The 15,527-nt window shown below is 37.1% G+C and overlaps 1 protein-coding gene across 1 annotated transcript in view; it reads right to left on the minus strand.

Annotated features, from left to right (window-relative positions):
- The window catches only part of LOC135081293 (protein sickie), a 188,287-nt gene that overhangs the window by 151,146 nt on the left and 21,614 nt on the right, over window positions 1-15,527 (minus strand). The window contains exon 2 of the mRNA XM_063976028.1: window positions 1,009-1,191. Within this exon, the coding sequence (XP_063832098.1) occupies window positions 1,009-1,191 (183 nt within the window). The remainder of the gene's footprint in view (window positions 1-1,008; window positions 1,192-15,527) is intronic.

Below are 15,527 nucleotides of genomic sequence, written 5' to 3' on the forward strand. Positions count from 1 at the left end.
AAATTAGATTTCTTACTGCAATTTATAATTAAAATAATTTGATTAGCAGTATTGCATTATTTTGATTTCAACAAAATAATTTATAGAAACAAGTTTCTAACTTTGCGGTCAAGAAGTCATATGACACTGGTAATGTGAGAGCACTATTCTGTATAGAGGTTATGAGAAACAAACTGCGGTTACCTTATTATCATTATCAAAGTTCGACGGTTGGCCCAATTTCCCTCACTTTTACTCATTCTTTAGAAGGCGTGGATGTACGTGTTACCTTCTGTGTACAGACGACAGCAGATCAGAAGATACATTTTTTTGTTGCAAAACCACTCTTATTGCCACTACATAAGATTCCTCAGTGTTTAGCTTCATGTGCAGTCAGTACGTGGTACTATGATGTGTGTGCCGATGGCTATTCCGGGCAATCAAAATATTCCTGCGCCGCTTTCATTTTTGGCCGTCCGATAATAAACAGAATGCGCCGGATATTTGGCTTTTTCTCGACGTCCCGAAGATTGATTTTATTGGTTATGGACGATTTTATGATGCTTAAATTTTAAAGAGCCCTTGTGATGTATTATAATACCGGTAAGAATAATTTATTGGTTCTAATTGTGGTTTGAGTATAGAGTTTGAAGACTATTTGTCAAGAAGCATGATAATTCATGCTAGTGGAACCTCACTTACATTGTTACATTGTAGCACACACTTACGCTCTACATTGTAGCGCGGTGTTTCGTAACCCTTTTCTGAGGGTCTACGAGCAGGCCTGCTTTATTTTGATTATTGTTGTAATTGGAATTGCCAAATAGGGACTGTTTTGGGAGTGTTAGGATTCTCTCCAAGAGATCTGATAGACCTATATCATAGCTAAAGATCACCTACCATTTGTTGAGGGTGCCTCGGCTTGCAGTGCGCTCGAGGCACCTTTAAACCTGTCACTGTATTATCTATTGCCTAGCCAGTATAATCTACAGCTTCTAACAGTTACGGAGTAAATCAAGGAGTGCTTACCATTTGCTGAGGGTTCCTGGGCTTGCGGTGCGCTCGAGGCACCTTGAGGCCGGTCACTCCTTCCAATACATCGGCCAGCAGCAGGCCATCGGCGCAGTCCCTCGCGAGCCCTCCGCCAGAAACGCCCGCGCGGCGCCTCGAGCGCGCCCGCTCCAAGTAATGGTTGGCCCAGTCTGTGTAGATCTGTGGACAATGAAGATAGAGTCATCAGTATTCTTCTTAGGTATAGCATTTTATTGGGTGGTTGATAATAACTCGAATGTGGGAAAATAATTAGTGGTTATGCGTATTGTTTATAAAAAAAAAAATTTTTAGAAGGGACACAGAATTAGACATCACAAAAATTCGATTTTGCTGGCGGTGACGCTGGTGGCTAAGTCAAGTTGACTGAAGTTTGTTAAATCATTGTGAACTAGGGCACCACAAAACATTTTTTAGACAAACTTCTCGAGCTTGAAGTTACTGGCACGAAATAATTAAGAGACGCAATTAATAATGTAAGTAAGTATAGTATGGTTATTAACATATGTTGAAGAAATTATTAAATCGTATTAAATCGGTTAGTTATAGGAGAGTCAAGCAAGAGAAACGCCCAGACCGTGTACGTTTAAATAACAGTTAGAATTTAGCGATTATGTTTTTGATAAATTATAATTATCACGGTATAAACTTGCTACTTTCTTAGTCATAATGGATGAAACACCATCGATTTAGTCGCAGTCATAGTTCTACGAAATTGGTATTTATTACCCAGGGTTTGTATTCACTGGCCTCGGCATTAAAACATATGTCTAATCAGACTCCAAAATAATAAGGTGAAGGCCAAATCTGTCAGACTATGATGAATGGCTGTGTAGACGGCTGTATGACTTCGAACACGTGTGTACTAATATTTCAAATCGCACAGCGTAAGACCGCTAGAAAATATTAAATGCATTGTGATAATAACGGCAGTAAATGTTGCGTTGACTTAGATTGACAGCTGAGTATTTTATAGACATGTCAGTAGATATAATTTAATATCGCTTTCTGTGATCCACGTGTTTTTGCTCAATTACAACTCTTCAATCTAAAAAATGTTAATTTTATTTAGTTTTACCTAATTTAAACGGTAAGGCCGCCATAATAATGCCATCCAAACTTATTACATTTCCTGAGATTGTCACTTTTAGGAGGATCTGAATAGCATTGCAGATTATCAGTATAGTTGCAAATTCTCCCTTAATAACGCTACATTATGCGCTATACTTAGTCAGTAAGTAAATACGTTGTCTGTACAATAAAGCATTCTTTTATCAGAATCTCCCAACTGGCGCCTCGAAGGTGCGTAACACATAACACGCATATTTCAATCGATCTTATGCCCGTTCAAAAACAACTACCGATTGTTTACCCCGTGTCAGGCAACAAAGTAAGCACTACCAGGTAAAGCCATCAACTGAGTTCACTGAGATGGGGTGTTGATAATGCGGGAATGCACGTTAAACTTTACGACAATACCTAAGGAGAAGAGATCGAGATAAAAACGTTAAAGAGATATTCGTCAAAAGAAGGCCGGGTAGCAGAGAAAATGGCGAAAATGAGGTTTTCATTTTTCATTTTTGAGGTACTAAACAGTAAAATTAAAGGCTAAGATTTTTATTGGGCATAGTTGAGGATATTTTCTAGGGCTATTAACGGATGGAAACACGATTTGATGAAGTTGACTCGATAGAATAAATTCTCAAAGTTACCTCTATTCGTTTTCTAATTATGGTTTTATTTTTAAAATAAGCGATTTGAGATTCTAAATCTTTTACTAAACTAAAGTTCAGAAATAACTTGAGGGCTTTTAACGGATGGAATTTTTATATTGCGTCTTATTTAGTTACTATGTTAAAAAATGTGGAAAAAATCGTCCATGACGGCTTGGACAATCTCAATCAGTCGCGCGGTGGCGCTTACGGAGGACGGACGCGTGTCAGTTTTTTGGACGTGACAGTTCGCGATTTGTCAATATTTTTGACAATGATGACTTTGATGAGTCACAGTATAATAATATCAGTGTTACTGGAGAAAGCTAAAATATTTGATAATTAAGAATTATCAATTTTGTCTACCTATTGAAATTTAAATCGTTCGCATCCTTTTAAACGAAGACTCTACTCATGATACATAGTAAATTCCTTAAATATGAGACAAAACCAATGAGTTAAAATTACATATTAATAGTACCTACATACAATCGTCTTACACTTATTAGCAGAGCACACTGATACAAATAAATAATAAAAAATTAGGTCAGAGGGTCAAATATAGGGGCAGCTGCACGTCACTGAAAGACGATTCTGTTTACTCGGCATCTGGGCTGGAGAACATGAACCCTTGTTTACAGATGCAGATGTAAATGGAGTTATAACTGGACAAATTTTACATGAAATGTTTAACAGAAATCAGTTAAAAGACACATACATGGAATACCAATAAGGTTGCGGAGGGAAAGCTACCTATTATAAACTAGCGGCCGCCCGCGACTTCGTTCGCGTGGACCTCGTTTTACCCCCGTTAGATATCATGTTGATAGATGGCGTTTCACGGCTTCCCCCGAATGAATATTTACGAACGTCATACAGTAGTTTGTCCAGCGCTGTAGATTTTAACCAATGACGATAGGTAGAGTTCGCTTTTTAGACACGTCTTATTTATTTATTGAAATTTATTTGTCACATATCGTTATAAGTTAGCCTATACGTTAATCTGGGTTATAAACAATAATACTATAAAGTTTCAACAAAATCCGTACAGTAATTTTTGCGTGAAAGAGTAACAAACATCCAGACATCATGACATCCAGACATCCGAACTTTCGCCTTTATAATATTATAGTAGGATAGGATATTCACGATCCAAACTAATATTTACTATTTAGCATTTACTTACAGTAAATATATTAGTTTGGTTTTCACAATCGAACGGGTGCGAATCGACCCCTTTGAGAACTAGTAATCGCATACTACTAGTTCAAAAAAGAGTCGATTCGCACGCGATTTTAATACTTCTAATACATCCGGGCGAAACGCCTACTAAAAAAAAAATATTATTGAAAGGGGACGTTTCGCATATTCGTGCGAAGGAAAATCGTGCGAAACTACTACTAACCCAATAGGGGGTAATAGGATGTGTTGGTAAAATATGATCAGTTAAAAAAATAACACCTTATATAAAAACCGAAAAATTCTTATTCTTATATTATTCTAATTATGTAAGAGCATAATTATTAAAGTCGAAGTCAAACATTCTTTATTTGTGTGGACCTATATTAACGAGAGATTACAAGGCGTCAAATATTTCAAGAAAAAAATTAAAAACTATTATAAAGCTAAATTTTGCTCTCATGGAGCCTTTACCTACTCTGACAAATCAAGACTTAAAGAAGAAACTAATAATAAAACTATTTAACTGTCCTGCAATGAAAAGCTTGATCGGGTACAACACCTCAAGTTATTTTAGAACTTGATTTCATTAAGGGACTCTGAATATCAAATCGCTTAGGTATCTAAAGTCAAAAGATTCTGAAATGTCAAGTCTGAGGTATAAAGTTGGGACTAATAAATAACCCATTAAGATAGTAGCGCCCTCCTGTCAATGACATACCTGGAACGATAGAGTATTGGACAACTAATAAAAATGCTTAGTCCTAAATGACTGACGGATATCGTAGAGACCTGAAAGTTGGAAGGTGTGTTCTTTGTATGACGTAGGCATCCGATTTTCCGAAATGGGGTCAAGAAATGAAGGGGGTGAAATAAGGGGGCAAAGTTTGTATGGGACAGTGATTATTTGGTTCAATCTACTTGAAATTTTGCTTAACAATTCCTTAATATTATAATTTATGACAAACGTGTAAAAGGGGTAGAAAGTTATTTTGGGAGTCTTACTGCTTTTGATTTAATTACTTTTTATTTTTACAAGTGTTTGAAAACTCCATGTCAGATTGCAATCAATGTCAAGTGAAATCTCAAATTGAAATGTCTCAATTTCAATGAGGAGGCTCTGCATTTATTCCTAGAATTCCCCTAACACCGTCAAATTACCCTTTCGAATTCAAGACAGTGCAGTTTCCCATCAAAATCTGCTTCGTAATGACTATAAACAAAGCTCAAAGTCAAACTCTAGCGACCTCTGCATAAACTCCCATGAGTGCTCAGAGCGGGTGCCTGCGGCAGGTAACCGCGTGTGATGCTCATAGTGATTTTCAATACAGAGCCCCGTACATACGTTATACATAAATTATGGAAAGAAAACACCCAGACCAATACAAAAAAATATGTATGCAATTTTAGTATGATATTTTTATTTATTAATAAACAAAAAGACTGAACAAAATTGATGCGTGTACTGATTAATGTAATTAACCACATGCAAAGTTTCGTGAATTGCAACAACTATAATTTATTATCCAAGCTCTAAATAATCGCTACTAAGAGTAACTGATCATAAAATGTTTTTCCAATCGCTCAAGCTCCCGAGGACCTAACGATAGGTCGGGTGACGTAATCTTGAAAATTCCGGAAGGTCGGGTGACGCCACGCCTCTTTGAACCGTGTTTACTTTGGCAGTTATATTTTATATTTATTCGATTCTAAAATATATTCCCAAAAATTCTGAAAGTTGTTTTAATTTGTATCACTTGGATATGATTTGTATTAGAAAGTGCTGTGAGTGTGACGCTTGAACGGAAGGAAGTCAACCTAACCTAACCAACTGGTATTTCTATACTGTGTAGCCGCGAGAGCTCTTTGGCGCGCTGTCTTCGGCGAAGTATTGCGCGCGCAGATTTTGACAGCGCGAAATACCTACTTTAGCAGAAATACCAAGCCTTAATGGCTGTAATAAGTTTAATTCGTAAACCTCTTGCTCAACACACATTGCAAAATAATTCAAAGATCGCATAGAAATAAAGAGCAAATTCTCAGAAGGGTGAATTTTTCCACTCAATGACACTTTTTTTTTTTTTTTTTTTTTTTTATGTGATAGGAGGCAAACGAGCAAACGGATCACCTGATGGTAAGTGATTACCGTCGCCCATAGACACCCGCAGACCCAGGGGCGTTACAGGTGCGTTGCCGGCCTTTAAGGTAAAGATACGCTCTCCTCTTGAAAGCTTGCAGGTCGTATCCGTCCGGAAACACCGCAGACGACAGTCCATTCCACAGTTTGGTTGTACGGGGCAGAAAGTTTCTAGAGAAACGTACTGTTGTGGACTGCCAACCATCTAAGTGCTGGGGGTGGAAGTGCTGTCGGGTAGATCGGTGGCGAAAAGTGGCGGCAGGAATAAGTCCGGATAATTCTTCGGAGCACTCCCCGTGATACATGCGATAGAATATGCACAGTGAGGATACATCTCTACGCAGCGCCAAGGGGTCAAGCCGATCCGAAATGTCCTGGCAGTCAACGATTCGAGCTGCTCTCCGTTCAATGCGGTCCAGAGGGAGAAGCTGGTACTGGGGTGCACCTGCCCAAAGATGAGAACAGTATTCCATATGAGGCCGAACCTGCGCCTTGTAAAGTTGCAGACGATGGGCTGGAGTGAAATACCGTCTCGATCTATTGAGCACACCAAGCTTCTTCGAGGCTAATTTAGCCTTACCCTCTAAATGACCACGGAACTGGACTTCGCTCGATATGTCGACACCAAGGATTCCGATATTGGCTGAGGCAGTTAGGGGAGTGCTCTCGAAACAGCGGGATACGACAAACGGCAACTTTTTGGCGGTGAACGCGCAAACTTGTGTCTTTGTAGGGTTAAATTGGACCAAATTGCGTCGACCCCAGTCTGAGACCTCCTTCAAGGAGGTTTCAATGTCGGACACAAGTTTGTTACGGCTCTCAATGACGTTCTCCCGAGAGATATTTGCGCGGCCGGTATAAGCGGCATCAACCGTGCTGTCGTCCGCATAGCAATGAATGCCGCTAATTTGCAGCATATCATTGATATGCAGAAGGAAGAGCGTAGGCGATAGCACACAGCCTTGGGGGACACCAGCATTCACAGACATAGAGTCTGAGCATTTACTGTCGACAACGACCTTAATGCTTCTGTCTGCTAAAAAGCTGGCGACCCATCCGCATAATTTCTCGGGAAGCCCATAGGAAGGGAGCTTCGAAAGAAGCGCTTTGTGCCAAACCCGATCGAAGGCCTTCGCCATATCCAAACTGACCGCCAATGCTTCCCCCTTAGTCTCGATCGCCTGTGCCCAACAATGTGTCAAGTAGACCAGAAGATCACCAGCCGAGCGACCTCCACGGAAACCGTACTGTCGGTCACTTAGCAACTGGTGGGCCTCTAGGTACCGAAGGAGCTGGCTGTTGATAATGGATTCCATTGAACGATGATACAAATTATTCAAGTAGGTAATGTAGAATTTTAATGGTGAAAGTAATGCAAACAAACAATCAAGTCTTTCCTTTTTATGATCTTAGTGTAGAGTAGACAACTGTATGCAGGTCAGCATATGACCGCCGGAGAGAGTTCCAATCTAATCTACATCGGTTAGTAGAGTGACGTAATAGGTATTTTAATATGTCAGCAGTATAGAATTCCTTAAAGGATTAAGTCACACTCGTCAATTCCAGGAGAATGGGGGCAAGTGGTCCCTGGCGACTGTCGGCCGCCGGCTCATAGTCTGGATGTGCCACTCTCTCGTCTTACTCGCTAATGGATTTAGAAGTCCCATTTGATGGGCACTAATGGGTCTAGGTATGTTTGCAACGTTTTTCAGTCGTCAAAGCGCATGAAATAAGGTTTAATCTTTAGGTTTCTTTTTGAGGTGGAAATATCTGAGAATGTAATAAAGTTTTTACTACTCTTTATGCAGCTATTGAATATGGTGCTAACATACATGATCGAGATTTAATCTCTAAAGTTTCTTTTTCTCAAATAAAACCTCACTGGAAGATCTTCATCCAATGAATATTTTATCATATCTTCTTTGAGCTTCGAAAAAATTCAGTTACTTGTATGACGAATATATTCATGACATTATAATAAATCAATGCCCTGATTTTATCGCGTAATCGAACTCGTTATTTAATAATCATGACGTATAAGTGGGTGATTCTGATAAAGGCCGATGCGTCTCAATTCGTCTGTTATCAGATATCTCACGGCAGTTTATTCAAATCGGCTTCAAATAGCTTTAGATGGTAATAAATCCATTCGGCCTGATATTTTTATCGTATACAAAGTACATGCATTAGATCGATATAACATCCTTTTCTATTGATGGCTCGGGCATGGTGGAATCTGATCATCTGATGTTATTAAATGCGTGTTTCAAAAGGGAAATATATTGAGCTTTTAATTAGTCGCCAGGCAATTTTAAGGCTGAGTTGCACCACCAAACTTTGACCGTAACTATAACGGTAACCGGTGTTTTTTGTATGATGTTTGACAGATTTTTGTCGTTTGTTAAAGTTAAAGTAAGATGGTGCAACTCATCCTAAGTATTTCATCAATGATGATGTTATTCTCTTAGCTGCAATATCTGAAAGTTATGCTTCAGTTGCGAGTTGAGTTGAGGTCTGAAATAAAATTAATTAACCCATCTTGTTGCGTACGCATTACCAGTACAAGCGGGGAGAACGGGTTATTTGCTCCCCACAAACACAATTTACGCTTACAATGTGCCGTAAGTTTGGCCTACCCGAAACCCGAGCAAAATAAACAAATCAACTTTATAGTACGAGAGCTAGAGATGCAAATGCTGAATTTATCCATAATTAATTCTACTATCGCATTTACCTTAAATTATTTTAATGTTGTGAAATTATGAAAACATAACTAGCTAAATTCATAATAATGATAGAATGTTTTCTATCCTTAGAAAAATATCAATAATTATTGAGGCAAAATACATTTTGATGCAAAATCGCCTCTATTACTTAGTTTATAAAGAGGTCACCTTGTTTAACATGTTATCGTCTTTAAGAGGCCTCATGCAGCAGTTTTTTTTTATATCAGATTAGATTTCTAAGAAAACAAAACCTGAGCAATTTAAAAAAAAATACCCTGGATTGGCCCAACCAGTTATTGAACTTGGACCCCTTGCATTTATAAGACGATTTATATCGCACCGCTGCATCTTTGGGTCGTTATAGTCTACCGATATACTTATATGAGACGGCACAATTTTGTTAGAGGGCTTTAAATCTCAGAAAGCCATGATAACAAAATATTAAGCCCTTTAACCTAGGTTTTATAGTGTGAATTGGATAGTTGAGCATACATCAGTATAAAACTTGCAATTTTGTTGCAAAACCTCGATAAACCGTCGTCCGTGCCAGCTTAAGATATTATACTACTTACTAAGCATTAATTGGTCAGTTGTTATTGACACGGACTATTAATATTACTGTCTGAGTATGAATATTAATGAATGACATAATAATTAATATTGATTCTCAGGCAGTACCGGGCTCTTGGACTACAAGCGTTTGGTCCGCACGTCCGTATTCCCCAAACGCTTCAGCTCGGATTGTTTTCATAAAACTTGCACGCTGCATTAATTTTTGGATACATTGTTAAATGTAGCTATTTTTAATGTGGGATATTAAATTTTATGCAAAATAATATGCATGCATGCATTTTGGCCTTAATGAAACTTATTTGCACACATGGCATTAAAATATGCGGCCAGTTAACACACCGTGATGAGGTTTTATCAATAAATCATAGAAAATGATCAAATAAAATTAATATCCCATCTAATTCGTGTCATCAACCCACTCAAGTTCAATCAAGATCGTGTTCAAAGTATAGTCGCCAGCCAAGAAAGCAATAACGGTATCCTTCGAAGTACGCAAAACTCATTTCTCAGAAGAAATTCAGTGCAATTAGCAAGTAATAAAGGAGAGATCAGCTAGAGGAATTCGTGTCATTAAAAAATATTGCGCCAATTGGTTCATATACATTAATAGCGACGCCCAATGACCGCCAATGAAGACACTTGCATGGCTGACCTGTGCTCTGTGGTCAGATTCAGACAGTGTAACTTGAGCTTTATTTTGATTAAATGCTTCATTCAACACATGTTCAAATTAAAGGCTGTAGTAGGTTATTAGGGACTTAAACCATTTGGAAGTTTTTGATAGAACCACTGTTAGAACAGATAGTTAAAACAATCTTATTTGCGATATTATTAAGGCTTGATCTATTTTTTTTATGCAACGTACACCTTGACTGCAATCACACCTGATGTTAAGTCAAATTCAGTCTAGAATGGTACATACCTGCCCTGGAAGTGCCTATTCACTCTCGCCTTAAAGATGCCCGGATCAAAATTACTTTTTACTATATTATTATGTTTAGTTTTTACTTCAATGTACAGTCGCGGAATGAAAAGGTTCGTCACTTTAGTGTCGGTTTTCGCTTGCAGTAGGTACTGTAAGAGTCAAACCTGCCAACATAACCGTGCAAGAAACAGTGCTGCTAACATTTAAATAAATATGACGTTTGCTAACGAATAAGGTTTTGCTTGTTTATTTTTCTATCCCATCAGTGCAATGTTACAAAATGTAGTTTTTTTTATTTAATAGATAATGGCAGGTTGAACCAACAAGAAGGTTTTAGTTTATCAATCATAATACTCTTCTTGACAAGTTAAATCGTCAAACAACTTAAATCTGAATAATTTTGAACTTTACTGACGAACAGTTAAAGATTATTTTCTCTAACTCGACATTATTCTGTAACATAGTTTCAAAAGGTAATATGTGCTCGTGATTCGTTGAAGGAATCAATTTGAAAACTGACGAACCTTTTCATTCCGTGACTGTACTTCAAAAACAGCATCATTATGCGTTGATAGGAAGTATCCATCGCATCGGATGCAAATTAACCACATATTCTGGAGCACATCCGTCAATACGCGCGAGGTGAGTTTAGAACTTTAGACTAAGCACGGAAACGGAATGAGGTCGCAGCTTTTAATAACGTAGGGCGGGACGTTGGGCGGCTGCTGCTTTGTAACTCTAGCCAGCGCTAAGGATCTTTCGCTGACACTCCATGCAACTGTGCTTTTCAAACCTATTCTGGGAGTAATGGGATGACTTCTTTAGGATGCTTGAAATATAACACGTGGTGTCGTTGCAAAGGTACTGACAAGAATTTTTGCATATTTGTAAGAATCATCATAGGCAAAGTTTGAGGCAATACATCTTAGTTAAAATACAACAAATCATAAATATTCGGACAATGAATAATTGGAATTCAAAATCAGTGACAAAAATTTAAAACCTAAAGTCCAAAAATTCAACGCTGCTTTTGACTTTGTAATAACGATAAAATTATGACTGTTGTCATACTTACTGGTGGATCATAAGATGACCTAAAATATTACCTACTGATGAAGGAACAATTACATATTTATTAGGATAACTTCGTGTCGAAATGCATATTCGTAATTTTATTAGTCAAATAACGATATTATTTGTCTTTCAGTACCGAGAAACTGTCATTTTCGCAATTTTACGATATTCCTCTCTGTCGTGTTGCGTAAACTTCCTTGTAAACGCAGTCTGCACCCGTCTGAAAATAGCGCATTAGTTTGACTTATCAAACATGTTACAACGTTACAACTTTGTGTAACCGAAAATATTTACATGCATAATAAGAACTGGGTTAGTAATCTTTCAAACAGGTCAGTGTTTGTTTACGTCATTAATCAATTAGACGAAGACGAGGCAGCAATAGATATGTTAGCTTTCCATGACCTAATAATATGTTAGGACAATATTTACCTGCACAATGGACCGGGTTTGCCGTGTGACGTCATCTGTCGACCCTTGGATGGATCGTGGCGCCCTGATACATGCAGGTATCATTTTGTCATTGACAAATATCAAATCCCACTGTCACGGTATCAAACAACTCCATTTTTTGTCTCACTGTTCAAGTTTCACTAAAAATGCTGATCTATTATTAAGATTTCCGGGCAACGTTACTAAAAAGTTTTAATTCTCCTGATAATTGTCATTCATAAATTTCATTAAGCCGTATTTTTCTCCGTCGTGTTTAGAGAAGCGTTGACACAATGAGGGATAGCTCCCAATTTGTTTTGACCTGCCGAGCCCTACGGATATTGCGACGGATAGAGTCTAGGGAGGTGTTTTGACCGTGCGTCACGGATCATGAATGAGTGGTTGCTTCGCGTAGTGAGATAAACTGTTCTTGGTAATATTTACTGTGTAGATCGGCGCCGGTCGCCCACGCCTGCGTCCGCGGCCACACTGGGTCACGGTATACGGTAATACTAGAATAGACTGTACCTACTACGGGGTGAGTAATCCGGCTAAATACGATAGCCGCTCTTAATAGGCTATCAAACGTGTTTACGGCTCAAACGGGACATTGTATTCTACTGTTGACACTCCGAGACAAATCTTAGGGCAACGTTCTAAGAAATAAAGCGCCAATAAAGTTTATTATCTGCAAGCGTTATTGTGGCAGATTATGATTCTGTGAAGCCGTAAAATATACGAGATATGAGTAGGTTAATTTACTCTCCGTCAACAATCTATATGACGTATAAATAAGAATCAATTTCCAAAAGAGCGACGGATATAAATCTCTTCGGCGAAAACAGGATCATTTTTGGACAATCCGCGGGAAATGTAGCAAAAAGATTAACACCACAATTAACACCTACTACAGGTAGTAGTAGTAGGTAGGTAATTATTCGTTTTAAAAAATTTACCAATCTTGATCAGATAATTCTCGTTAAATAAAATACAAATTGATAGATAAATAGGAGTGCTTATTTCAATTTGAGCTTCGATTGTAGTGGTAATAGCACGTAGGCGATGTCGAAACGATTATATTGAAATGAAATAGTACCTCTCGCTTGAAACAATGAGCATAGTGCGGTGGGTGGCGCCGTTAACATGCATTTATTTATAACTTTTGTCTTTATGCACATTCGGGCCGAGGATTAAAACAAGTGACTGTTTGTTTACATCTGAAAAAAAAACTCAACCGTCACAATTTGCATTCAAGTGGATATTGTCATGCTATGGAAATGAGAAGGGACGGTTTGACGTTTTGCCCTTTTCATGTTTTTTAGCATTTCTTTTCTTGCTCAACGAGAGATATTGATTTCTGCATGATTTTCAATAACTAATTGTTAGCCCTTTTCAAAGTTAAACTATTAATATCTTATAACAACATCTTATGTCATTAAAAACTACTTATCAGTCAAAAGTTTTCTCAAGCAACCGACTCTATTTCTTACTCTACCCAGAACTAAACCACTAATGAGCTTTTGCAGAGCTTGTGGGTGGTTTAGCCTTTAACTGAGACGACGTAAACATTTTGCTGGGAATCAACAACAGAATATTCACTCCTACAAAACCTCGCTAATTTTGTAATCACGTAATTGACTGACTAACAACATTATACGCCTACTACAGGATTACAGAACATTTAACAAAATATAATTTAGAATTTTCTTATTTACATTATGATTTATCACACAATTGACTAGCTCATTTGGGTGCAATAACTTATATAAAAATAATAACCAATTACTACCTATTAAGTAGGTATATAGTATAATTTACCTATTGAATTTAAACGTAACGTGCAACCCAATTTTTTATATAATAAACGCTCTATTAACATAATAAAACGTACCTACTATTAAACATTATTTCTATTAGATAACGTAAAATATTAACTAAGCCAATTATAGAGTTAATTATTTTGTTCGCGCTGCAACTACAATAATGTATTGTTTTAAAACATAGGTATCTATAAAATCTTTTAAATGGAATCACAAAGCAAATTCTCATTGAATACGTTCTTTAAATTTTCTGGGGTACTCGGGCACACAATACCAATTCACTTTATTTAAAAACATAAAGCAAACGTATTTTACCGCTTTCTATAATTAACCGTTATTCTTATTGCGGTTTCGCATAAACCACGAAAGCCAATTACGAATAATTCGTCAAAGCACAATAACTTAATACAGCAAAAAGTAGAGGATACGGCATATTTCTAACACTCACTAAACAACTTTATTATTCTTTTATTATTAATACTAGTAACACTCCTTTGAAGTCGAAAATATCATAAACCAATAAACCCGTCAGCGACCAAGTTATTACTTATTTCTGACATTTTAGTGAATATAATATTGAAATATAATATTGAAATCTATTTAATGTCATGAAAAGGTACATTTACGACAAAAACATCATACAGCTACATACATCTAGTGATCGAAAATGTGACAAGTATGTAGTAGGTACATTATTATTGGATTAAGCGCTAATTTTGCAATTACAGGTATCCTTCCGTTTGGCCAAATTACTTTTCGCCAAATTTCACTTCGCAAACAACTTATCGCCAAAGTTTCATTTCCCAAATGAACTTTTAGCAACTGTACTTTTCGCAACTAATTCATTTGGTCAAATTATCATTTGGCCAAATTTTACTTGGCAAATGTTTATATCGCAAATGTTTTATGTTGCCAAATATTATATCCCAAATAATTTGTTTGGTCAAATTGATACTTCACATAATTACCCACCGTTAACCACAAATCAAAGTATAAGGCACATGATCATGGTTTTCACAAGAATTTTATGTAAAACATTGCAGGAAATAGTATGGTTGCAAAAAGTAGGTATTACAGAAAAAAGTAGGTTAGGTTAGGTTAGAACAGTGACCCTTAATGCGCGAAGGCGAGCGAAGCGTGCCGCGGCAGCGGCCGCCGAGCGCTAGAATCACCTCTATTGTTAATGAATCGTTTGGAAATTTCGATAAAAAAAATGAAATAAGGAAATTAATGTAGAACAAATTTTATATTAACTACCCACTAAACAAAATAATAACCACAAGCTAATTTGTATCCATTCTATGCACCAATCAAATTACTTTGTAAATAGTTTATCGTGAAATATTTTTGCCTAATGAAACATTTGGCAAACCATACTTTGCCAAACAATAATTTGCTAAACAATAATATGCCAAAAACAACATTTGCGAATTAAAAGTTTGCCATAAGTTGCTTTGCCAAATGAGAATTTGCCAAATGAAAATTTGCGAAACGTTGTTTGCGATGTGATAATTTGGGAAACGTTTTTTGGCCAAACATTAGTAATCCGCAATTACATTGCAACTTAGGTATTTTTCATACAAAAGTTAGGTCCTTTTTTATTCATAAAAGTTTGAGCTTATGCAAAATGCAGGTCAAACCATTCTACCCATGCAGTTTGTCAGCTGAAGTTCTCGTCGAATATATTTCTTACAAGCAAATAACAAATGACTCATGTTTGACTGTAATCAAAGTACGACGCCAATATTTCATTGTTATGGAAGTGTTTAGTGTTTCGGAAGAAATGTATGAAATGTTTAATCTTGGGGATGTTTTTAGTATTAAGATCATGTGCCGAAATGGATTCGGACTTACATTATATGTAGATAAAGTTTTGAAGTTTACAAAGCCAGTTTGCTTTCAAGTTGATATAATTAAAGG

Source organism: Ostrinia nubilalis, chromosome 2, assembly GCF_963855985.1.
Source record: "Ostrinia nubilalis chromosome 2, ilOstNubi1.1, whole genome shotgun sequence".
Classification (NCBI taxonomy): domain Eukaryota; kingdom Metazoa; phylum Arthropoda; class Insecta; order Lepidoptera; family Crambidae; genus Ostrinia; species Ostrinia nubilalis.